The sequence below is a fragment of the Triticum aestivum genome, chromosome 3D, assembly GCF_018294505.1.
Source record: "Triticum aestivum cultivar Chinese Spring chromosome 3D, IWGSC CS RefSeq v2.1, whole genome shotgun sequence".
NCBI lineage: Eukaryota > Viridiplantae > Streptophyta > Magnoliopsida > Poales > Poaceae > Triticum > Triticum aestivum.
The window spans coordinates 392,482,346-392,506,278 of record NC_057802.1 but is presented as its reverse complement, the minus strand read 5'-3'; the positions used below and the strand labels follow the sequence as shown (position 1 = coordinate 392,506,278).

At 48.2% G+C, this 23,933-nt stretch overlaps 1 protein-coding gene across 1 annotated transcript; it reads left to right on the top strand.

The window, feature by feature from the left end:
* Positions 1-15,987: 15,987 nt before the first annotated feature.
* Positions 15,988-23,933, top strand: LOC123079115 (protein VTE6, chloroplastic). Its single transcript, XM_044501792.1, has 5 exons — positions 15,988-16,466; positions 17,681-17,934; positions 18,086-18,209; positions 18,527-18,631; positions 23,528-23,933. The coding sequence occupies exons 1-5, from the start codon at positions 16,062-16,064 to the stop codon at positions 23,618-23,620; spliced, it is 981 nt and encodes a 326-aa protein (XP_044357727.1). The 5' UTR covers positions 15,988-16,061; the 3' UTR covers positions 23,621-23,933.

The following is a 23,933-nucleotide window of genomic DNA, read 5'->3' as shown; positions in this document are numbered from 1 at the left end:
TTGACGGGGATCATCACCGAGTTGCTCGCCTCCAATTCCTCTGCCGATGGGATTGTCTTGCCGAAGAGAGCAGCAATGATCCTCACATGCTGCTCCCGCAGTGGGGAGTCAAACAGAGCCTTGAGCTCATGGACCACCCCATCATCGACCACCAAGTCCTCCGGCACCATGCCAAGGGCATGAAGCAGCATGTTCTCAGCCGGACTCTCCTTGGATCTTCGTGGCCCCGCAGCCTTCTTCGATGATTGAGTAGCTCTCTTGGGCGTGAATGGCTCTACTTTTGGATGCAGCTGCGCTGCCTACACCTCTTTCAGCAGGGGAGGGGCAAGCTTTTTGATGATGTTGGAGCAGAAACTCTTGAGTTTGCCATAAGCTTGGGCCTCTTGCATCGTCATGCCTTCCGTCTCGTCGCTAGTTTGCCCCTCCGGCAGGCACAGCTCACGGCCAGCAGTTCCCATTTCCCTGTGCACCTCAGGATAGATGGAGACAATGGCCAGTTGGTCGCGCTGCAGCCTGATCCCATCCAACCCCCCAGCGTGATCGCCCTCCACTTCCTTGTTTGTGCTCTCGGTGGCGCCGTACGTGCATGCCTCCATGCATGTTGCATGTGCATGATTTTCGTCCTTGTCCCCACCCTCAGTGGCCACTACAAGTCCCTCCTTTAATGGCTCCCTACCCGAGGCCAGAGCCTTATCCTGCTGCTCGCCTCTCCCGCCTTCCATGCCCCTCGTGGGTGGCCCAGCGGGTCCCACCAGCTGCAGTCTGCCCCCTGTACCGAGCCATCAGCGAGATTCTCAGGTGGGTCCTACCTCCCATTACCCGTGGGGTCGGCCTCGTCCTCCCTAGAGCGTAACAGAGGGGTCGCCATTGGCTCGCAGGGCCTTCGCGCATCCCCCGACGCAACCATCGTCATGCGGGCCGGAGACGGGGCCAGGAGTGGTAGTTGTCCAGTCTCCGCGATTTTGTCGGCCTGGGGATCCGCACCTCATCAACCAGGGTCACCACACCTTCTCCCAATGGTAACACTTGTGCTCCAGCCACCTGTCCAGTCGAAATCGCGCCACCATTGTTCAAACTGATCTCGGGAACCTTCTCCCGTGCGTCCCCACCCAGCTGCTGACCCGAAAGGCGGTCAAAAGCCGATTTCCTAGCCGTCACCCTATCATGCAACCTCACCGAGGGCCCACCATGCGGGGCGACCGGGGTGGGGGCCATCGGGGACAGGCGCCAGTCTGGCCCCGCCGTGCTCCTCGTTGTGCCACCATGGCCGCCGCCGCTTGCCTCACGCCCAAGCTCGCCGCGGCGCGCATCTCGCACACCGAACTGCCAAACTAGCTGTCGTGGCATGGAACCGCCTCCACCATCACTGAACTCGTCCGGCGAGCCTGCCAGTCCGCTCTGGCCACTATCAGAGGAGCCGCCCAAGAACCAAGGCTCCCCAGCCTCCCTGAAGTCCGCTATCGCGTCGACGTGGATGAGAACCTTGTACTGCAGCAGCGGCGGAGGGATCTGGGATCCAGGCTCCGGGATGGCGATCCAGCGAAGGGAAGGGATCACCTCCGGATTAGCAGTCCACGTCGTAAGGCTGAAGGCAAAAAGATCAGTCCTTGAGCTATTTTCCGGCGCCACCGTGTCCACCTTGCACGCCGTACCCAGCAGCTCCTCCGTCGTCTCCATCTCCCAAGCATGGGGCGGGATCCCCTCCATGACGATCCAAACCTTGAATCCCAAGATCGAGTGCACCGCATGCGACTGCCGGTTCCAAGGCCTAAAGAATAGCCTGTCTCCCTGGAACTCCACCGCCGGACACGCCGCAACTCTGTTTCTGATCTCCGCCGAGGCAAAAACCACCAAGAAATCCTCCGGCCTATACGGGTGCACCGAGACTTGATCATCCATGATGTCGAGCTTGCCCGCCAGAATCTTGAGCACACGTTGCAGCGCCAGCCTCCTCCGAGCACCGCCCACGTAGGCGACCATGGCGAAGCGCAGCCGACGCTCCAGCTCCGCCGTGGACTGCGAGCGCCGAACCACGCAGATCTCGGACTCGCCTTCATCTGCCTCCATGGCGACCTGGAGCCTGGGGGGCGCAAGCCGTGGTCATGCCACCTCGGCCGCCCGCGGTAGCGATGAGGAGTGCTGCGGCGGAGGCGGCAGTCGCGGGGCGGACACGCGGGCCACCGGGCGATCCGGGCTCACCCGCGGGAAGGTGCGGCGAGCCACCTTGGCGATAGCCTCACGCATCAGCTCGTCGGTAGAGGAAGGGCTCCTGGGTCACTTGCAGTCATGGGATCCATGGCCGGGAAGCCCGCACCGGAAACACACCTCCTGGTTAGTGCAGTCGTGCCGGTAGTGGCCTTTTTCAAGGCACCTGAAGCACTTGTCCCTCAGCTCCGGGATCACCTCCACACGCGGCGGCGGCGGTCCTCCATGCCTGGCTTGGAAGGACCCGCCTGGTTCCCCTAGCCGTGGCAAAGCCGCCAGAGCTCCTTCTTGGATGGAGGCGGCCGCTCCCACGCCATTGCAGGGGCCTCCGGGCGCGGCGCAGACTCCACCGCTGGCTGGAAGTCAGACTCCGCCGAGCCCTCCGAGAGCCCCAGCCCGGAAACGATCGGCCTCTCACCCTCCGGCCTGACCATGGACGAGATAGATCTGGGACTGGAGGTCATGGCTGCGGCAAGCGACGGGGCCAGAGAGGAAGACGGGAACGGAGAGGAAGATGGGGTGGCCGAAACGGCCGGAGTGGCACAAGCCGGGGTGCGAAAAGCGTGGTGGACGCCGGTGCCGGAGTGGCGCACGGCGGTCGGGGTCAGGGGGCGAGGGCGCGCTCGCTCTCGCTCTTCTCAGAGGCAGCAAAACTTATTCTCCCAAAGTCCACTAGTAATAGTACTTCTCACGAGAGCACTACATGAGGACCATTAGTACCACGTACATCAGAAAATTCATCAGGACGCGCACCAAGCATTATCCAGCATCAGTGTCCGCGTTTGTCTAACAAAAATACCAGGTGCTATTTGTCCTATCTATTTTTTAAATATATATTCATCAGAGATCAATTACTCTAGCTTGCAATATTTTTATGCAGGGCAATTATTTATGATAAATGTGTTGTTATACCACGGATACGGGGCGCATCAGCATCCTTATACACTGACGTTCATCCGTACCGTGCTGATTAACGGAAGTGCGCAAGCCGCCGTCCATGTAGCTCGGTCTACATTAACTCGTCGGGACCGTGCCTGCGATTAACTCGCCCGTCCGCGCGGTTTACTGCACCCGTGGCTGATTCGCCCATCCGTGCGGCTTACGCCGCCGCTGTCGGCTCTCCCGTCCATGCTGGCTTATAACGCCGCGGCCGGCTCATCTGTCGGCCGGTTGTGATTGATTTCAGCTTCACCTGGTGATCATCAACTCCGCGGTGGATAATTTCTGGCCTGACTTATCAGGTGAAATCCATCCAGTATATTTTTTTACATATTGCTTTCTTTAAAAGAGTAATTACTCTGTCATACAAGTTCTCCAATGCAGGACAAGTTGTTTACTGTAGAAGGGACTATTATATCACTGAGCTATTGAATGACTCATACCGGTTTATATCACGGTCAAATATGGAGAATCTCAGGCCAACTCCTCGAGTCGTCTTGAGACTCGGGGGCTACAATGATATGACTCGACAGAATTGGTCGGGTTTCAGTGAATTCAAGAACTCCGGGTCATTGGAGGGAAAAATAACCCGGCCCCGGAGGCTACTGCTTTATTGGCGAATATTTAAAGGCCGTCAGAAAAATTTCCGGCTTAAAAAGAAGGATTCCGGTTCAAAATCCGGCTCAAGGGAAATCTGTCTCCCAAAAAGCGCTGAATCTCTCAATATCCGGTTTAAAATCCGGCTCAAGGAAAATTAAAGGTTGCCAAAGAGAACTTGCTGCCATGACGCGTGGTTCAAACATGGGTATCCTACCTTATGGGCTCATCTTATTATGGTCACTTGGGGGCTTCCTGCTCATATTTGGAGCATAGCTGTGAATATCCCTCTAGATCGGCTCAATGCCACACTTATGGTCACTTGGGGGCTTCCTGCTCATATTTGAAGCATAGCTGGGAATATCCCTCTTGATCGGCTCAATGCCACACTTATGGTCACTTGGGGGCTTCCTGCTCATATTTGAAGCATAGTTGTGAATATCCCTCTTGATCGGCGCAACGCCACAAAGCACTTGGGGGCTTCCTGTTCAAACATAGGTGTATTCACCAAAGAGAGCATAGTGTTACTACCCTCGTGAGCTGGCTTGGAACACCAGGTGTATTCACCGAAACCTTCCGGGTTCTCCTGCTTTGTAGAATCTGCCACTCCGCCCGGATAATCCCGGAATGACAAGCCGAACTCTTGACAGTCAATCTTACATAGACCCTGAACTTGCCAAGGTTAAACCGGCGGTCATGTGAGGCCGGATTCACAAAGTGTAAAAGGTTAACTCAGCGGCTTGGCGGCCCATGAAAGCCTTGCAGCTTTAGGCTTGGCGGCCTATGAAAGCCTCGTTTTCTCGATTTTGATTCGTTATCATCTTCTGAGCATTTTTTTGGATTCATATATTGACGCCATATTAACATATGGCTTGAGGCAATTCAGGCCATGTAGCCTTCATATATATGTCTCATATTTGAGCATATCTGGAGTTTATTAACCCGGCATGGCTTTGGACGACAAGTCACCAGTATAATATGATTGTGCACTTGGAGTTTAGGCTCTGGGGCATTTTTGGGATTGTTACCCTTTGCTGCGTCTGGCATGATAAGCCGGTAGCATGTTTCACAGGCCATGTAGCCTTGATTATATGACTCGTCATTGAGCATCTTTGGGTTTGATAACCCGCCCTGATAGCAGACGTTAAGCCGCCAAGAGGATATTTCATGACTCCGGGTTGATACTGGCCCCGGATTATAATTATCAAGGCATCACCATGGTATTAATCTACAGATATGTCTTTCAGTAATGATATAAATATTTTGGGTTTGATTAAACCGCCCTGGCTATGGACGTTAAGTCGCCAGTATTTATTTTGGATTGCGCCATTGGAATCATGTGCTTATAAAATATTGGATTGTTACCTTCGTTGGGTATGGCGATATAAGCCGGCAGTATAAATCAATCCTACAGGTATGTTCCCCTGGTTATATGAATATGCGAGGTTTGATAACCCACCCTGGCTTTTAACTGTAAGTTTCCAGTATGTTTAGGCTTGAATGGCCTTAGTGCTAGTCTTTTCCATGATTGCATAAGACTATATTATGTTTGGGATGTTACCCACCCTGGCTTTTGACGCTAAGTCGCCAGGGTATATGTTGTTTAAACTCTGTGCAGGATTTGCAGAGCTATGGCTTACATAAATGATTAAGTTCAAGCCCATCATCCAAGATTGAAATTGGTGTTTCAAAGGGGTTATCAATTATTGATTATTCTCAAAGGCTATAAGCCACCGGGTTATAAAAATTCCGGCTTACAATGAATGTGCATTAAGTCGCCATCGGCCAAGAGCCTCCGAGTATTTAAACTCTGAATTTACTTATCAACAGATAAGGTATTCAAATCTTTGATAGCCAACATGGCTGGATTTTTATTATGGTTATCAATAACTAGTATTATGATTAAGGTTTCAAAGTCGCTTCAGCGCAATGGCTATTATTTATCAATGGATATGATTTATTCTACAATGAAAGGAATGGTCCCGAGTCGCTGCAGGCTTATGACCTGTTACTTGGGGGCTAAATTATTCAGATTGAGATTACATCAAATATGCAAGTCCCATGTCACTGACAGCATGCGCCATGGCACTTGGGGGCTAATGCAAAGTCATTTTTTGCTCACCTTATTGAAGACCTGACTCATCACATTGTAATGAGCCGGCCCTTGGGGGCTACCAATTGCTCCTGTTAAAAATTCAAGGTACACAAGCCTTAATCCATTATATTGAAGGGTCCACTACTCAGTTGGTAGAATACAAAGCTCTTAACCTTGTGGACTTGGGTTCGAGCCCCATGGCGGGGGTTACATCATATGATGTTATTTTCAATGAAGTATATATAAAGTCCCAGCTCAGTGTTATCATACTGAGCCGGCCCTTGGAGGCTACACGTTGTGGTTCAAGTCTACACGATCATATCTACAAAGTCCCTGCTCATTATTGCATAATGACCCAGCCCTTGGGGGCTACACTGGTTGAAGTTTTTATGGGCATCAAGCAATTACAAGTCCCAGGTTTCTGCAAGCATGACAACCTGGCACTTGGGGGCTACATATATGGAATATTCAGTTTTTACTAGTGACTGAGATGAACAACATGGATTTCTTCAAGGTGGTAGTATTTATATTGAAGCAAGTCTTAAGTCATCACTTTGCTTTGCTCAAGACTTGGGGGCTATAGGTAATATGGATATAAGGGAGAAATATCTTCAAATTCTCAGTTTTGAGCAAACCAGATTGACCCGGCGTCTGCAACAATCATGACCCGGCATCACCAACAACTATGACCCGACGTCAGCCACAATTATGACCCAGTACCATCAATATTTACAAACCGGCATTTTTGGCAAGGATAAACCGGCAAGTTCTACATCCTTAAGCCGGCTGAAAATCAGATGAGTATTTCAAGACCAATATTTCTAAGCCGGCGCTTTGGAAGCCGACTCAAGTGGATTATTTCTTACAATATTTCTCTACAAGAGACCATTGTCAGCAAATTGATTCTGAAGCTGGCCTGTTGACCCGGATTTTTCAAAAGAAGTATCTGGATTTTTTGCATTGACAAAGTTGAAACATATATGTTAAAGAAGATTTTCTATGAGATCATGGACATGTATATATCAACAAGGAAATGACAAGGGCTTAACGATGATCAAGTACCGGCTCAGAAGAACCTTCGACCCAGCGTATAATCTATCAAAGTTGGTCTTGTTTTGCAGGATAAGTTTACCATGGATAAATCCAAGATAAACTGGGGGCTAATGTCGGGGATATACCCCGCAGTGTAACCCGCCGGATGTATGACCTGGCTGGAGCTTGGCGACTCACTGACAACCCGCCGGAGGATTGGTGACTCACGACTCTGGCGGCTCACTGGTCTGACGACTCACGAGCCTGGCGACTCACTGGTGGCCCGGCGGGCGGGTCAGACGGACGACAAGGCCCAAGGCTCAGAAGGCCAGCTCATGATATGGTGGGCTGGCTTAAGAAGAAAGGCGTGAGGAATATTTCCTTTACAAGGAATCAAGACCCGGACTTGTATCCGGGTTGTAGTAGAAGATAGGCTAGTCCTAATCCTATTTGGACTCCACATGTAACCCGCCCCTCTAACTTATATAAGGAGGGGCAGGGCACCCCAAGGGGGACAGAGGAAAATAATCTCTAAGGCTAGACACAACTAAAGGGGAGCCGGAGATACGACAACTCCCTCGTGAGCATAATGAGACCTAGCCACAAACAACATGTAGGGTTGTTACCGGATGATGTTTCCCGGGGCCCGAAGCTGTCTAAACCCTTGTCTTGTTGCGTCTCTCGATTCCGATCAACCCCTCTCAAGCTATCACATAGATGCGTTGGCCTCATGACTAAGTCCTCACACTAGGACATCTGCCGTGACAATTCCACGACAGAAATGGCCCGCGGGCCTCTAGCAGGCCAAAATAGATGTCAATTTTGTCTCGGCCCTTTTACTTTACGGCCAGTAAGAGGCCGAAAGTGTTATGGGGCAGAGGAGGCCAAATTTGCAAACTAGGCTTTTAACAGGCCGAAAGTCGCGCTGGGCTGGAATGATGTCCTGCGGAGAGTGGGCCCCTAATGGACATAAAGTTAAAGGCCCAACTGTTGTGCGGGCCGTTAATAGGCCGAGAGACAAAATGGGCTACGAGTTGGCCCATTCGCCCATTTACCGAATGGGCCGATTACAGGCCTAATGTCACGGCGGGCTAGAATTGGCCCAGCTACAGAATGGGCCGAGAAAAGGCTGAAAGATGTTCCGGGCCATTAACGGGCTGGAACTGACGATGGGCCGCTAACAGGCCGAAAGAAGCTCGGGCCGCAATTGGGCCCAAAGATGTAGCGGGCCGTTAACGGGCTAAAACTGACGATGGGCTGGAAATTGTCAAATGTAGAATGGGCCTTTGATGGGCCGATTCTGTGTAAGTTGTATGGGCCGTGCTTGTAAATGGGCCTGACTCAAGTAGGCCGCTAATGGGCCAGCCCGCTTATTTTGACAGGCCCGGCCTTTTCACCGGAATGGGCCTCTGTTGGGCCGTGCCACGTGTCGACGTATCATAGGCGCCTCCTGTCCAATGAATGGATGACATCTGTCCCAACGGTGAGCCAACACATGTTTCCTCCGGCCAATGAGAATTTTACACATGGAAAATCCTCATTGGTCCGGGCTGTTAGCGGGTTATCGGATCCAAAACCGGACCCGATAGCTTAACGGCGACCCGTTACGGTGGATGCCACGTGTCGGTCACCCTTGACGAAAGCACTTCCATGACGCGCGATTTATCGTCATGGAAGTGGACACTTCCGTGATGATAATTTTGGTAATGTCATGGAACACTTCTACGACAACACAGGTATGACTATCTTGATTCTGTCATAAAATCATCATGGATGTACATGCATGACAGAAAACGTGACCTACTGTGACAAACAAGTATCATCACGGAAGTGTCTTTTTTTGTAGTGCTCTCTCTTGTGTGTCCTTTTTGCTTGAAGCTCTTTGTTTTTCCTTAGCTTGTTTGTGTTACAAAGACCGTTTTCTTTCTCTCTTGCCAAAACCTGCACTTTCTTGGGAATGCGATACTACCGTGGCATGCCATGGTACTACCGCTGGAGGTGGTGGCTCCTGTGCTTGCACGGCTGCGACCACGGCATGGTACTACCGCGTCCAGCGCGGCAGTAAATTTTTATTGCCGCCAGTACTACCGCCCAAAGTGCGGTACTACCCCCCCCCCCCCGGGCTGTACTACCGCGATGACCTGCGGTACTACCGCGCCGTCCAGACCGCGCGGGGGTTAAGCGCGGGCAGGGGGAGTTCCAACCCCCCATACCCATTCATCTCTTCTTCCCCTCACGTCTCTCTCTCCTACCCAAGAACGGCACCGAAGGACCTTGCCAGATCTCCGTCTCCGGCCACTCTCCTCTCATTTCAACCGGTGGGATCGTTCCCCACCTCGCCCTCTTGCCATGGACCCCGGTATCTCCCCTAGTCATTCTCTCTTTGCCTCTCGTTTTTTGCATCTAGGTTTTGGGGGAAATATGAGTTGGTCTTGTGATTTTTGGCTAAATATTTGCGAGAGGAGATAGTTGGGGAGTGCTTGTGCAGTAGATATGTTCTTTGGTGTGATACAACAACGTAGTTTTTGATCAACGGTAGTACTGATTTCTCTTTATGGATGTTCTCAGATCCGTTCGTGCGGGTTCCGCCCCATGCGGTACTGCCGCTCCGCCTGGAGCGGTACTACTGCCGGTGTGCGAATGTAAAATTTTACTTCCGCCCTGAACGCGGTACTACCGCGCCGAGCGGTACTACCGCTGGCTTCTGCGATACTACCATGGTCAGAGCAGTAGTAAAATTTTACTTCCGTGCCCAGTTACAGTACTACCGCTTGACTTAAAATTATTTTGTTTTGTCACATCCAATCTCATTTCTAGTTGTTTCGTTTATTGGCCTTGGTCTTTGCAATAATCCTTCCCGCTCTTCTCGTGTGTTTGCGTTGTGTGTCATAGGTGGTGGCTTCGGTTTCGTCGCTAGGCACTCGAATCCCAGCCGTGATACGAGCTCAAAGCATCTTCGCAACCAAGAAGCTCCCGAGGGGTCCAATGCTCCAACACGCAACTTCAAGACAACATCCACCAAGATCAAGGAGCCGGTTGTCAGCTTGGAATACATGCCTCTAGCAGAGTTTCAACTTCGAAGGAAGCTCAACCCCTACATCAAGCCTCGAGAACAAATAAGGGGCAATGTGACTTGTTTTGGACCAAGCAACAAAATCTCATCTACCTAGATGTGATCAAGGCCAAGCAGAACATCTACGTACCCGTTCAGTGGATTGACATGGAGCATCTGAGGAAGAACCAGGCATATTTTGGTGAGCCTCTGGATTTGGTGGAGCAGTTTGGTATTGAGGAGATCATCATGTTCCATCTTGACTATGACCTAGAGATTATGGCTCAGTTTTTTGCTTGTGTCCACTTCCACTCGGATGAGAAGCGGAGCATGACTTGGATGACTAATGGCAAGAAGATGACTGCTGAGTGGAAGGAGTTCATGGATTTGTTGCACGCTCGTAATGAGGGGCTAGATGTGCCCGTTGGTATCCGCCCGCATGCCAACCCAGAGTCTGCTTCCAAGAACAAGCTTCAGCCCTACCTTGTTGAGAAGACTTTACCCAATGGCAAGAAGTCTTATGTGTTGAACCCGTTTCTCGACATCATGCACCGGATCTTCCGCAACTCACTTTTTCCTCGCATGGGCAACAAGGACAAGGTGCATTCCTATCTTGTGGACATGATGCTTATTTGTGAGGAAGCGCGTCTTCAACAACCTGGACCACTTGATGTCTCTCACATCATGTGGTGTGAGCTTCAGTCTGCTTTGTTCCATCGTAAGGTTCACATCTATGGACCCTATTTGTACCTCTTGATTCAGAAGACTTGGGAGAAGCTCTTTCCGGGTAAGGAGTTTCATGCTCCCAACTGGTTTCGCCATGAGCCCATTAAGCTGCGGCAGAAGAACAAGTGGGCTAACACCACTACCCGGGCTGAGGCAGAGGCTGCCCGCATGGATGTTGATGAAGATGTGATTGAGGAGGAGGAGGACAATTCTGAGGAGTATGCACCTCCCTCTGTTGAGCCATCTTGGGCTTTGAAGCTCAAGGACAGGGTAAAGACTCTGTTCTGCATGCAGGCCAAGGGGAAATACCAGACTCACGTTGCTCAGAAGGAGAGTCGCCAGCGCGACAAGCGGATTTTGAGGAAGCTTGGCGAGCATGTCTTAAGTGGGTCTGAGAAGACCATCACACCTGAGGCTACATGGATGAAGAAGAAGGGCTATTAGTGGGTTGAGTCATATGAGGAGTCCATTCCTGCTGCTTCCGAGGAGGAGATTGTTGGGTGATCACTACAGTGGGAGCTATCACTTGTGTCTTAGGTGTCCTCTCTGCCTTTTTGGTGTCTCGAAGACAAAGGGGGAGAGAGTGTAGGATTTGCGAGTACTTTGTTTTGTCTCCTTGCTTTCGTTGAACCTTCGTCATTGCTTTGGTTTGTGTTATTTGCGTGTGAGACCAGGAGAATTATTCTATCATATGGTGTGAGACATATGCCATCACTCTTATCCTTTTATTGTCAAGTATGATTAGTAGCTTGTGAGTTTATTTTGTCTTGTGCCCTTTTCATCATGCTCACTTGCTATACCTTGCTTCCATGCTTAGTGTCACTTATCTTGTTGCAAGGATTGCCTTGTCTATAAAATATAGGGAGAGTGTTGATCCTAGTGTGTGTGTTTTGCAGTCCAGAGCATATCTATAGAATGCATACATCTAGGGGGAGCCTGTCCATATTTTATAGATTTTGGGCTTGCTTATGCTCATTTTATATCTCTATGCGCAAATCTCGTATTGTCATCAATCCACCAAAAAGGGGGAGATTGTAAGGGCATATTTCTCCCTAAGTGGTTTTGGTGATTGATGACAGTGCATTTGTGGACTAATCGTGTGCATTGAGCATTTCAGATATCTCATGTCTAGGCACAAGACGATTCGATGCCCCTCAGAGCCTATCGAAGACGGTTGTTCTCTATGTTTCTTTTCGGTGGATTTGAGTCGTAGGAAAGCCGTACTATTAAGAGGGGGTCCGCTTCGGAAAGGTTAGGGGGAATCAACATGTACACATCTGTTCCTTTGCACCACCTTTCCTTCGCTTCGATGGAGCACCGTCTGTTTATCCATGTCTCTGCGATATGAAGGCAGCCAAATGCTAAAGCTTCTGTGGCCTGCGGTAGTACTGCTCAAGGTAGCGGTAGTACCGCTGCCTCCAGCCCCGAAGCTGATACATGCGGATGTAGGCGCGGATGTAATTTTTTACATCCGCCCTTACGCGGTAGTACCGCACTTTTGCACAGTTCCAACCTCAGCGGAAGTTGTTATGGAAGTAATTTATTACTTCTGTGCATTTTCACTACCAGTTGATACCTGCCTTACAGTAGTACCGTAGGGGCGCGGTGTAATACCGCTCCGGCGGTTCTACCGCTTGTTGCCCTGTGCAACAGGCCCTCATCTGGTCACTACCGCGCAAGCGTAGTACCGCACCCTGCAGCGGTAGTACCGCAACCCTATGTGGTAGTACCGCGGTTGTGTGTGGTAGTACCGCGTCGCGCAGGCTGAGAGAGGGGATAACGGTTGGATCTTTTCCCCCACTATATAAAGGGGGTCTTCTTCCCCAAGAAGACCACCTCTTCCCTTCCCAAGCTCCATTGTTGCTGAAACCTTCATTTTCGCCCGATCTCTCTCCCTTGCCAATCAAACTTGTTGATTTTTTAGGGATTGGTTGAGAAGGCCCCGATCTACACTTCCACCAAGAGAAATTTGATCCCCCCCACTAATCCCTTGCGAATCTTGTTACTCTTGGGTGTTTGAGCACCCTAGACAGTTGAGGTAACCTCAGAGCCATATTCCATTGTGGTGAAGCTTCGTGGTGTCGTTGGGAGCCTCCAATTAAGTTGTGGGGATAGGCCCAACCTTGTTTGTAAATGTTCAGTCGCCGCCTTCAAGGGCACCAATAGTGGAATCACGGCATCTCGCATTGTCCGAGGGCGTGAGGAGAATACAGTGGCCCTAGTGGCTTCTTGGGGAGCATTGTGCCTCCACACCGCTCTAACGGAAACGTACTTCCTCTCAAAGGGAAGGAACTCCTGTAGCACATCCTCGTCTCCACCAACTTCACTCTTGGTTATCTCTTACCTTTACTTGTGCAAGCTTTTATTGTGTTGTATCCCTTGCTTGCTTGTGTGCTTGTTGTTGTTGCATCATATAGGTTGCTCACCTAGTTGCACATCTGACAACCTACTTTGATGCCAAGTTTAATTTGGTCAAGAAAAGCTAAAAATTGTTAGTTGCCTATTCACCCCCCCCCTCTAGTCAACCATATCGATCCTTTCAACCATAGTGTGTGTCGGATGCGGTTTGAAGCAAGAGAGATCAGCTCACAACATTGAAGCAATCAAACTGAAGGAAATATTTTTTGGAACTGAACCAACTTCATGGTACGCTTAGGTTAGTTTATTTGGCTCTGGTGTGGGATAAATAGATGATGCAAGAAGAACACCATACTGTTGATTTGTAGGTTTGGGCCTGACCTACATGTATGAGGTCATATTTTTGTAGTGTTTGACAAAAAAACTATCACTTTATTCTTTTTTTCCCACAGGGGGTCGTGATGTCTTTCTACGGAATCGCAGGCCTATTCATTAGCTCCTATTTGTGGTGTACTATTTTGTGGAACGTAGGTAGTGGTTATGACCGATTCGATAGAAAAGAGGGAATAGTGTGCATTTTTCGTTGGGGAGGGGTTTGCGTCCCACTGAACTACCACTTTCTAAAAAATGACCGAAAACTAAAAAAAACATTAATTTTGTGACTAAACACTATCACTTTTGGATAATGGCCTGTTTAGACGATTTAAATGCGTTTATGACAGTCAGGGCCCGTCTATCAAGGCTGACGTGGCGGGAGAGTCAACTTCATTACTCTGGACTGTTAAGTTGACCGTTATGACAAGTGGACCCTACATGTCAGCGTCAACCATCTTCTTTCTCCTTCCTTCCCCGCCCTGGTGGCCTCCTTCCCAGCGTAGCCTTCCTCTCGCCGTCCCAGTGGCCTCCTCCCCGTCCTGGTTGCCTCCTCCGTGACGCCACCTTCGTCTCACCGGTCTCATGGCCTCCTCCCCAGTGCCGCCTTCTTCTCACCGGTCTCGCGACCTTTTCCCAGGCGCCGCCGCGCACCACCCAGTGAGCAACTTCCCCAGCTCCCGCACCTCTGTCCTCGCGCCGCCCCGCGCGTACCTCCCCTCGCCACCAGAAGGTGCAGGCCACGCTCCTCTGCCTTCCTTGCCCAGACCGGATCCGCCTCCATGATGGCCGGATCCACCTCCCCCGCGGCACGGGGATCAACTTCGACCTCCCCCATCGACCTTCACCGACGGGATCCACGCGCCGGCAAGCTACATAGCCCGACCAACCTCTCTCACCCTACCCGCACGGCGAGCAGAGGGGGAGGGCCCCCACCACGCGCGCAGTTGCTCCACCCCCATCGGCAAAAGGGTGGCACTTGCGGGTGTGCAGTACGGCAAACGGCGGCGTGGAGTACGGCCAACGACTGCATGCAGTTCGGGCGACAAAAAAATCACTGGCGGTGTGGTCATTGCAGTTCGCCGGCGAGCCGCTAGCGGTTGGAGCTCGATGCAACGCCCATCCCGCTCAACGGAGAGATGGAGGCCGTGACAGAGCTCGCCGCCGTGTGTAGCAACATGACGAACGGCCTCGTGCTGTTGGAAAGGCAGGTCTTCCACCGCGGTAGAGGTGCACATGAGGTGTTTGCTAAAATTCCAAAGAAAGAGAGGAGGAGGAAGAAAAGGATGATGCTGACATGCGGGACCCACCTATCATAACGGTCAACCTAACAATCAAAATAAACAAAATTGACTAAACGCGCCATTATGCGAAAGTGGTAGTTTTTTGTCACAATAAAAAAAATGATAGGTTTTAGTCATTTTTAAAAGTGATAGTTCAGTGGGACGTAAACCCCTAAAGTGGTAGGCTTTTGTCAAAACTCTCCTCCATATTTTTGTGTCATATACTCCCTTTATTCCAAAATAGATGACGATGACTCTTGAGCCATCTATTTTGGAACAGAGGGAGTAGTTCTCTATGTGCCGGTTTGCCAAATGAGTTCTGCTAGTGATCTTCATTTTAAACCAATTTGATACTCCCTCTGTAAATTAATATATGAAAGTGTTTAGATTACAATTTTCGTGATCTAAACGTTTTTATATTAGTTTACGAAGGGAGTGTGTTATAGGGTCTGCAGTAGCAGTGGGATTTGGTCGACTTGCACTTCAACAGTACACAAATATTCTGTTGAATAGAAGAAATACGAGTCCATACAAATTACACCGTCTAATGCTTCATGAAAAACACTCTCTGATGCTATAGAGGTACAACACAGAAAAACAGCGCAAAATATCTACAAACTGCAGAGAGCACGACATCCATGTCGTTTACTAAGATAAGACTTGAGTACCAAATTGCCATCAGGAGGGATCTCATGTAGTTTTATCTCACAGCATTAGCACAAAAGTGCCAACGAATTGCTCAAAGCCCTTGCGCAATAACCCAAACATCACTTGGCAACGGAAGATTTTGTGAAAAGTAAACGAGGGCAAAAAGGCACCAGATTGTTAATACCAAAACCAACTCGGAACGGCACAATTTTCTTGCTTAATTGCATACAACCATCATCAAACGAAAGGGAGAGAGATGAACGAGGTGCTGCCATCAGAAGGGATGGTAAATAACTTGTGATCTCATCGCGTCAGGCAAAAACCATGCCATGAACTGCTCAAAGCCCTTGCGCAATAACCCAAACATCACTTGGCAGCAAGAAGAAGAAGCAAGAAACGCGCACGAGATCTCGGAAGAAAACACCAACGAAACGTATCGGGAATTGGGAGACGTAGATCGCCATCTGCGATGGCGGCTAGGGTTTGAATAGAAAGCGGGCGGCGGCGTCGCCCAGGGTTGGACGGGGGCGCGATGTTTTATACCCACGCCCGACATGCCTAACTGGAAACGCACCTTCATTACTCCGTAAACCCGACCAGAAGACGTCTTCAAAGCGCTACCACAAACCATACGCGAAGGCGTATTTAGTGGTATGCGTGCTGAGGAGTCTCGTACGGTTGACAAGAGTCGAAGGCGTCCAAGACTAGAGACTGTGGCGAGTCTAAAAAAAAAAAGACTAGACGGCGGCGGAAAATGGCGTGCGGTCTCCTGCCGCTGCTCCACGGCCCCCTCTCCTCTCCGCCTCGTCCCCTCCTCCCATCCGGCTCTCCCTCCCTCCTCGCGCCCAGGACCCTGCCCCTAGCCCCTCGCCGGAGCAGGGTTTCGCGCCACCTGTCACCTGCCCCTCCGCGCGCTCTACCGGACATTGCCGCCGCGGCGGCGGGCCTCCGGGACGCGGTCGCCGGCGCCTTCCAGGCGTCTCCGCCTACGTGGAGCTCGGCTGCCACCACCAACGCCGCCATCTTCGTCGCGGGCACGCCGCTGCTCCTCTCCGGCCTCTCCGCCTCCGGCATCGCGGCCGCCTACGTCCTCGGCACCCTCACCTGGCGCGCATTTGGGGCCCGGGCTTACCTCCTCGTCGCCGCCTACTTCGTGGTGGTGAGTGGATCGGGTGCTGCGTTGCCGGCTGGTGCTTCGCACCGACAGGCTTAGTGTTTTTGAATTGCATGTCTGAGGTGCTGTGATAAATCTGAAAATTTTCAGAAATGCCGTTTTTGTCACGGTTTAGAATTTCTGTTGAGGGGTTGTCACCGCCCGATTATCTTCATTTCTTAATATGACATGTTTCATCGGTGTTCTCTCTACTCCCTGCCCAATAAATATTATTTTAGCGATTGGGGTGTCTTCTAGCGAATTGCCTAGCCTTGGTAATGGAAATTGGTGCTTTCTGGTGTCTGTCAGCATTGATGCAAAATAGCAATTTCCCACAGCCAAGTTTGTCAAAATTGTAAGAGATAAACTAGCTTTATAGACTTGATTACAGACAAGATAGTTTCATATTTCTGTCTTGCTCAAGTTTGTACATGAATTGACCGGAAATCTGAATTACTCTAGTTTCGTACCCATGCAAATCTGTATATCAGTGGTGGAGACAGAACCTTTTCAAAGCCTATGCAAACAGCAAGCCAAAATGCTTAGAAAGCTAGAATGCCATTTTCGGTGCAGGCTGCTGTGACATTCACCCAGGTAGATCATCCTGATGCCAGCAATCTGGAAGGGAAGGTTTCACCTCCCCTGCTATAGGGAGAGAAATGGGCTAGTAAGGGGGTCGCTCTTCTCCGCATGCTGCATATATATTGAAATAGGGATAGTCTTGATTTGGCAATCTTGCCAGTTAGGAAATCCAGACTTTGCCAAAACTTCCAAACTTCCTTTATTTGTTCTGCTCTTTAGAACCACAGATGAATCATGAATGAGTGATCAACGCATGTTTTAATCTTCAAATCAGGTGGAGGTTGTGCATAAGAGATGCACTTTTCTCCAGTTTATGATTTGCCCTTGCTAAGGAGAATTGAGATTGGTATTTCCTGTGAAATTATTTAAATATGTATTGCCATAAAATAAATAATCACAATGTATGATTATTCTGTTCATTGATAAGCAATGTTTGCTGTGCTACTTCCACTGCCTGTTCGGAAAGCAAGCAGTTCTAAATTTATGGATGTATGTGTTCTGTCGATTGTGGGACATAGTTCCATGACCCTCCTTAGGCTGGTTGCACTACCTGACAAAGGCAACTAATCTGCTGTATCCATCATGTCAATCCTAGTACATCATCAGTCTAGGTTATTTATTTTGCTTTTAATATGCAGGGCACAGCAGTGACCAAGTTAAAGATAAAACAAAAAGAAGCTTTGGGAGTGGCTGAGAAAAAAGGAGGAAGGAGAGGTCCTGGTAGTGTTATTGGTTCTAGTGCTGCTGGTTGTGTCTGTGCTCTCCTATCAGTATATAATGTGGGCGGGGGAGCATTCGCGGAACTCTGGACACTTGGCTTTGTTGCAAGTTTCTGTACTAAACTCAGTGATACAGTTTCCAGTGAAATAGGGAAGGCATATGGAAGAACAACGTAAGGTCCTGGTCATTTACCACTCTATTTGCATGACCTTTAGGTAGTTGATGGTTTATTTGGTGCTTACCTGTGCAAACTTAATAAACTGTAATTGTTAAAGTTTCAAATACGATACTTAGAGCTCAATTCTGTTCTTTTTGTAGAGTAGGTACCTAGTGACAACATTTAAGGTTGTTCCAAGAGGTACAGAAGGTGCAGTCAGTGTTGAGGGCACTCTTGCTGGAATTTTAGCATCGATGTTTCTGGCAGGGATTGGTTATATTCTGGGGCAGGTAAACAATTTTTAAAATTATGTACTATGGACATCTTCTTCAATTATTTAACTGTACTCAGACTTGCATGTGTCATGTTGTTTATATGCCTGCTATCTCATGCTCTTATAATCTGATAGTGTCAATGGCTAGAACACATATTAGAGCAATGTTGGGAGCATACGACCTGCAATGTTAAGCTCCTTGCATATGGCATCTAGGAGGATAGTAATCACAATTTTGATATGGAAGTGGCAGTAATTATTGTACTTTCTTTACCTTGGACTGTAAATCAGGAATATGGTTATTGAAAAGGAAAAAAATGATTTGTTTTACAGGTAAATCTACCACAGAGTGTGCTATGTGTTCTTGCATCCCAGATTGCAAATTTTGGCGAGAGTTTGATTGGCGCAACACTGCAGGATAAGGAAGGTTTTGAATGGGTGAGCCTAAACTTTCAGATGCTGAATGCTGATGCTTTATATACAATGTTGTTAAGAGATAGGCTTTTTTTTTCTATAGAAGCCCTTTGGATCATAAGAATCGGTTCACCAAATTTCTATGGAACCCATTCCTATACACTCCATTCCATAGGAATCACAGCATGAACTCAAACCTCATTTTATTTTTCCTTTGAGAAGTCCAATGCACTTGCACTCTATCTCCCTACTCTCTCTCAATCCTCTAAAATTCTTGTGTTTATTACCTCTGCACCATCCAAAGACATCTCTTATAAAATCCATGTGTTTCGAAATCCTGTAAGAATTCATAGTAGTTGACATCAATCTGTCTTACATTTTTCGTATCCCTGCAATCCAAAGAAGGCCTTAATTTCCCCAGTAAAGCTGTGTTTGCTTTTGTGTACTGTTATACTCTTGTTGTTGAAAGTTTAGCCTCATATTTGCATCACCAAGTTGGCCTGCCTGCAAGTAACTAGGCAAAGTCTCCTTTTGGCATTGTGATGGATTGTGATAATCTTATTTGGTTGGACTCCTTCTGGAATCTGAGTGTTTGGGCTGGCTAGATTGTTCTTAATCTAGTTGCTACTAGAACCTGTCGCACGCTTTGCCGCGCCGTCTTCACTGGTAGGGTTGATTTTTCTTTTCTTATCTTGGCTGGTCACTGAGTTGTGGGCTTTAATTATGTTGGGCTTAGTGTTTTTCTCGTTTTTCTTGGAGGCAGGATTTAGACATGAGGGGAAAAGCAGTGTTAGTTATATATGTGCGTGTTTTAGGAAAAAGTACACGCACCCGGACATGAAGGTCTTTCATCCCCACTGGCAGTGCACATTATATCAACACCGAACACTCCTGTAAAAAAAACATCGAACAAAAAGTGCCGTACACACCACACATACCTGTGGTTGGGCCCAACAGCCCTCCACAAAGAAGCCACCCACTTACAGCTAGGCCCAGGGTGGTGCCCACAACCCGATACAACACAGGCCCCTTTTTTCTGCACTTAGTAATTGTAGTGTTCTCTCAAAGTAAAGTAATTGTAGTGATTTCGGTAGGACAAACAATTTTCACATGGCTAGTCTATGTCGAGTTAAAACATCCCATGACAAACTGAAGTTTTCCATTAGAAGATTGAGCAAAAGGTTGCCGGTGATACTTCCACAATAATTGATTCAGGTTCATTCTTCAGATTAGCTAAGCTTTGAGTATATTAAAAAAAACACCAGCGACGGAAACAACGAAGCAATACAAAACAAAAAAGTCAAGAGCACATCAAGCAGGAAATCAACTTTGTTGAACAACAGACTGGGGAAATAGAATGCGCTTCGCATTAGCCTTTTTTGCAGAGAAGCCCGCACACCGTCCTTCCACTTGTAGCTGCAGCCTCTCCGCTTCCTCAACGAATGAAGCCATAATGTATTTTTTGGCCTGAAATTGTCATCACACAACGAATCCAAAGGCTCTACAGAGAAGACCAGAATTGAGTAAGGAATCATTTGCACATATGATCAGAACAGTATTGCACATGAGCACATATATAAAACCAAATACAAAAGCAGAAGCAATTGTAATGTTTCAGTTCCTTTCAAAAGCATCCATCGCCTATTACTGAAAAGGAGAAGGTGGTGGAGGCAGAGCAAACCTGAGGCAACCAATTGCAGTGGCACGCGCGGCAACCAATTTCGATAGAGTGAACCAGCATTAGGGTAGGATTTTTTTTTAGGGCTGCATTAGGGTAGGATTGGACATGCAAAGATCCGCCAAAAGATACCAGTTTCCCCTGTGGGCAAGGGGTCCAATGATTACAACAACACACCTTCCTCACCACATGAACCTCCTGCCTTCGTAGATAAAATTCAGTCACTGGACGTGCCTAACAGGTTATAGTTGATATGGCTGTAATTATCTCAGATGCTAATTTAGGCTGACGTTTAACTACAGAACTATACCTCAAACTAATTGGTTGTTGATCGAATCCTCCGATATCAACTTGGCAAGTGAACTTATAATCCCTAATTTCTGATGCATAGGACCTGCATTTACAATCATGCCGTCCTAATGACTCTGCAGACAAACCAGTTGGTAAAATTTTCAGGTTATGGTAAACCTGGAATCGTGAATATCGTAAATGTGACCCTTATAAGTACGATAGAAGTGCAGATGTGCTCTTCCATACATGAGTTAAAATAGCAGACGCTAATTCCTCCAGCAAGGGAGTCAGTAAATTAACAGTTTAACACTAACTTACTATCATCTAACCTACATCAATCAAAATGTCAGGTTAAAGATATTCAGTTTCAGAGTAAAATTGCATCAGCTATTTCACAAGCAAGTATTAATAAATTAAATTTATAAATCTATTCCTAAAAAAATTCATACATCTAATGGTTCCATGGCTGGGAGCGTAGGAGCAACGCTAGACTGAAATTATCAAAAATTCATCAGATCAAAACCAATATCCAAAATCATGGAGGGCCACTTGATTCATCAGACATGACACATATTGTAGCCAACCAAACCAATGGAACATGAAGCAAGTAAAAGCCTGTAAAAGGAGACGCATGCCCACAATAAATAATTACTTTAGCCCCATTCTTCTCATGTGCTTACGCCTGAATTTCTCAGCAGCCCTTGAAGAAAATTAAGATCCAAAAATATATATAAATCAAGACAAATCTCTTTATTGTGCCAGTGTACAATATTTTTTTCCTTTTTCTTTTTCATGTCTTTCCGTATTCAGAAGATAAACTGGCAATGGAAACATGAAGGCAACCTTGTGATAGATTATAACCTACTAAACATGACACAACACATTGAGCAATCACGTATTAAATGGCATTCTCTATCTTTCTTTACACATTTTTTAAACATCACATACAAGGCAGTATGCTTGAAATTCAGCATCCATCATACATTAATAGTATAAAATAGGAGCACAAATAACACATCGCAGAGCTTAAGCAGCAGTGCAGCAGCATGGATAAAACCGTGGATAGGACACACAAAATTACAGAGTGAAGAAACTAAATCCACCAAGAAAGCCAGCAGAGAGCGAGTCGAGGGCCGCCGCACATACCTTCTCCTTCTTGAACTCTTCCCACGTGAGGGTATGGGTCTTGTTGAGGCTGACCAAGCGCACCGCGTGCCACTCTGGAGAATGAAATGAACCGTCCGGCTGTGACGGCCCTCGTTAGTAAAAGTCCCCTCATCAGAAGGGAAAGAATAGCACCTACAAACAGCAAGATTCGACATGGACGTTCCGGAAGATCTTAATAGGATTTGCGGGGGGAACAATCAGAGGTGGATTGTGAGCTTGGAAGTAAGGGTGGTGACGCGAGATTAAGTATCTGTGGTGAGGGGAGGTGAGGAAGGGGCCTGACCATGCCGTCTTCCTCCCCTTCGCCGAGAGGCGCCGGAGGACGAACCCAGCCGCGCCCACTGCATCGCCTTGTACGCCTGGTTCTTCCCCATCCTCGATTCCTGGCCCGGGAACCAGATTGGAACCGCGCGGGGCGGAGGGAGAGGGGGAGGCAGAGTGGAGTGGAGATCTCTTTTTCCTCCCTTTCAAGCATACTGCCTTGCATGATGGACGCCAATGCCGTCGACCTGCAAGGGCATGGTACAGCGACCGACACAACAACACAGAGGAGCAGGGCCGGGAGGTGGGCTGCGAGGCGACATCGAGAAAGACTGGGCTTAGGCACGGAGGGAACGGGGGCGCTCATCGCTGCTGATAGTGGACGCTCGACGGCTCGAGGCGGCGGCGGCGGCAGGAAAGGGGATCGGGCTCCAGGGGAAGGAATGGATATGGATTGTTTGAAGAGGATTCGATAGGACGGTTGCGACTTGCGACGGCAGCGAAGGGACTAAACCGATCAATAACTCAGGTGGGGCCACGAGCGCCACCAAAGCCTCGATTAACCAGAGGCGAGTAATTCCTGGGAGCTTAGTAACTGTACTGATAAATACTACCTCCGTCCCATAATATAAGAGCGTTTTTGACACTACACTAGTGTAAGAAACGCTCTTATATTATTGCACTCTGAAACACACTAGATCAAATGTGAGAAGACAATTATTGAATAGCATAACTTAATCCGATTTACCAAACAGAGTAAAACTGAGAGCTATGAAAAATAAGAATAGACGTCACAACGACCACAAATTGCCCAATGCTATAGTGAAAATTTTCAAACAGGAGAATCTTGCATGTGCCAGTTATATTTTTCTCTTTTGGACAATCGTCCTCTCTTTGTACTCAACATGCATTCCTCGGTCGTTTGTAGCCTAAATGATGGCGGGCATTTTTCAGCGTATGTCATGGTGTAGTTGCCATCATATAATTCCCATTCATTGGTGCGTGTCTCTGTAATGTAGGTTCATGAAGGCCTGAATGATATTTCAGCCTATGGCGTAATGCAAATGCCATTGTAATACATAAATTAATGGGCCTATTTTCTGGTATTGGCTGTACCAATTGATGCATAGTCCAGAAACGCATCTTGTCGAGGCTTGCGGGTGCAGAATCTACCAACTTAATATCCACGTTTCTGTTTCACCAGGGCATGTGGTTTTGAAGAAAAAAAATTAACCCCAGAATCATTGATGTCTGTACAGCACTCTTGATCCCTCTTCTTTTAGGTGTGTCAAGTAAAAATCTCAGGCTAATTAGATATGGAACATTCGGTTAACAGAATTAGTGTAGACTCGTGTCTCCTGAACAATAATGGCCAGGATAGTGTCATCCGCATTGATGTATACTCCTATTCAAGCTGTTCTTTTGCTTTACTTTTCAGGGTCACATTATCTGCGCATTATATTGTTATATGTTGACACCAGGAGTTCCCCACAAAGCTAAAACGCGTATATTTCTCTATGCAGCTGAACAATGATGTTGTCAACGTGGTCAATATCTCGGCCGGCGCCGTTTTGGCTGCTCTAATGCAGCAGTTGCTAGTGAGCTGGCGTTCATGATCTCTCTTTCCTGACTTTTCTGCAGTGCATCAGCTCTCGTAGTTTGTTAGTGGTACAGGCTGCTGGCATTTGCTTGTGGAACTCGCAATTGAGTGGATGCACATCTCTCTGTATGCACGTGCTTCTCCTTTGTGACATACTATCTTCCTGTACTTCTTTCTAGTACGTAGCTTACTAGCATTGATTTGTCAAGTAAAACTCTCTCTGCCAGAGCTTCATATGTTCCAGAAATACTGATCTGGCTAACGTGCTGCCAGCTACTGTACTCCAAACAATGCTCATTCTCCACTAGTTAAAACTCGTGATTGGACAA

Coding starts and splice junctions, on each gene's coding strand:
- LOC123079115 (XM_044501792.1), top strand. CDS start 16,062: ATGGCGTGCGGTCTCCTGCCGCTGCTCCACGGCCCCCTCTCCTCTCCG. Junction 17,935..18,085: donor AAGGCATATGGAAGAACAAC/GTAAGGTCCTGG, acceptor TTTGTAGAGTAG/GTACCTAGTGACAACATTTA. Junction 18,210..18,526: donor TTGGTTATATTCTGGGGCAG/GTAAACAATTTT, acceptor TTTGTTTTACAG/GTAAATCTACCACAGAGTGT.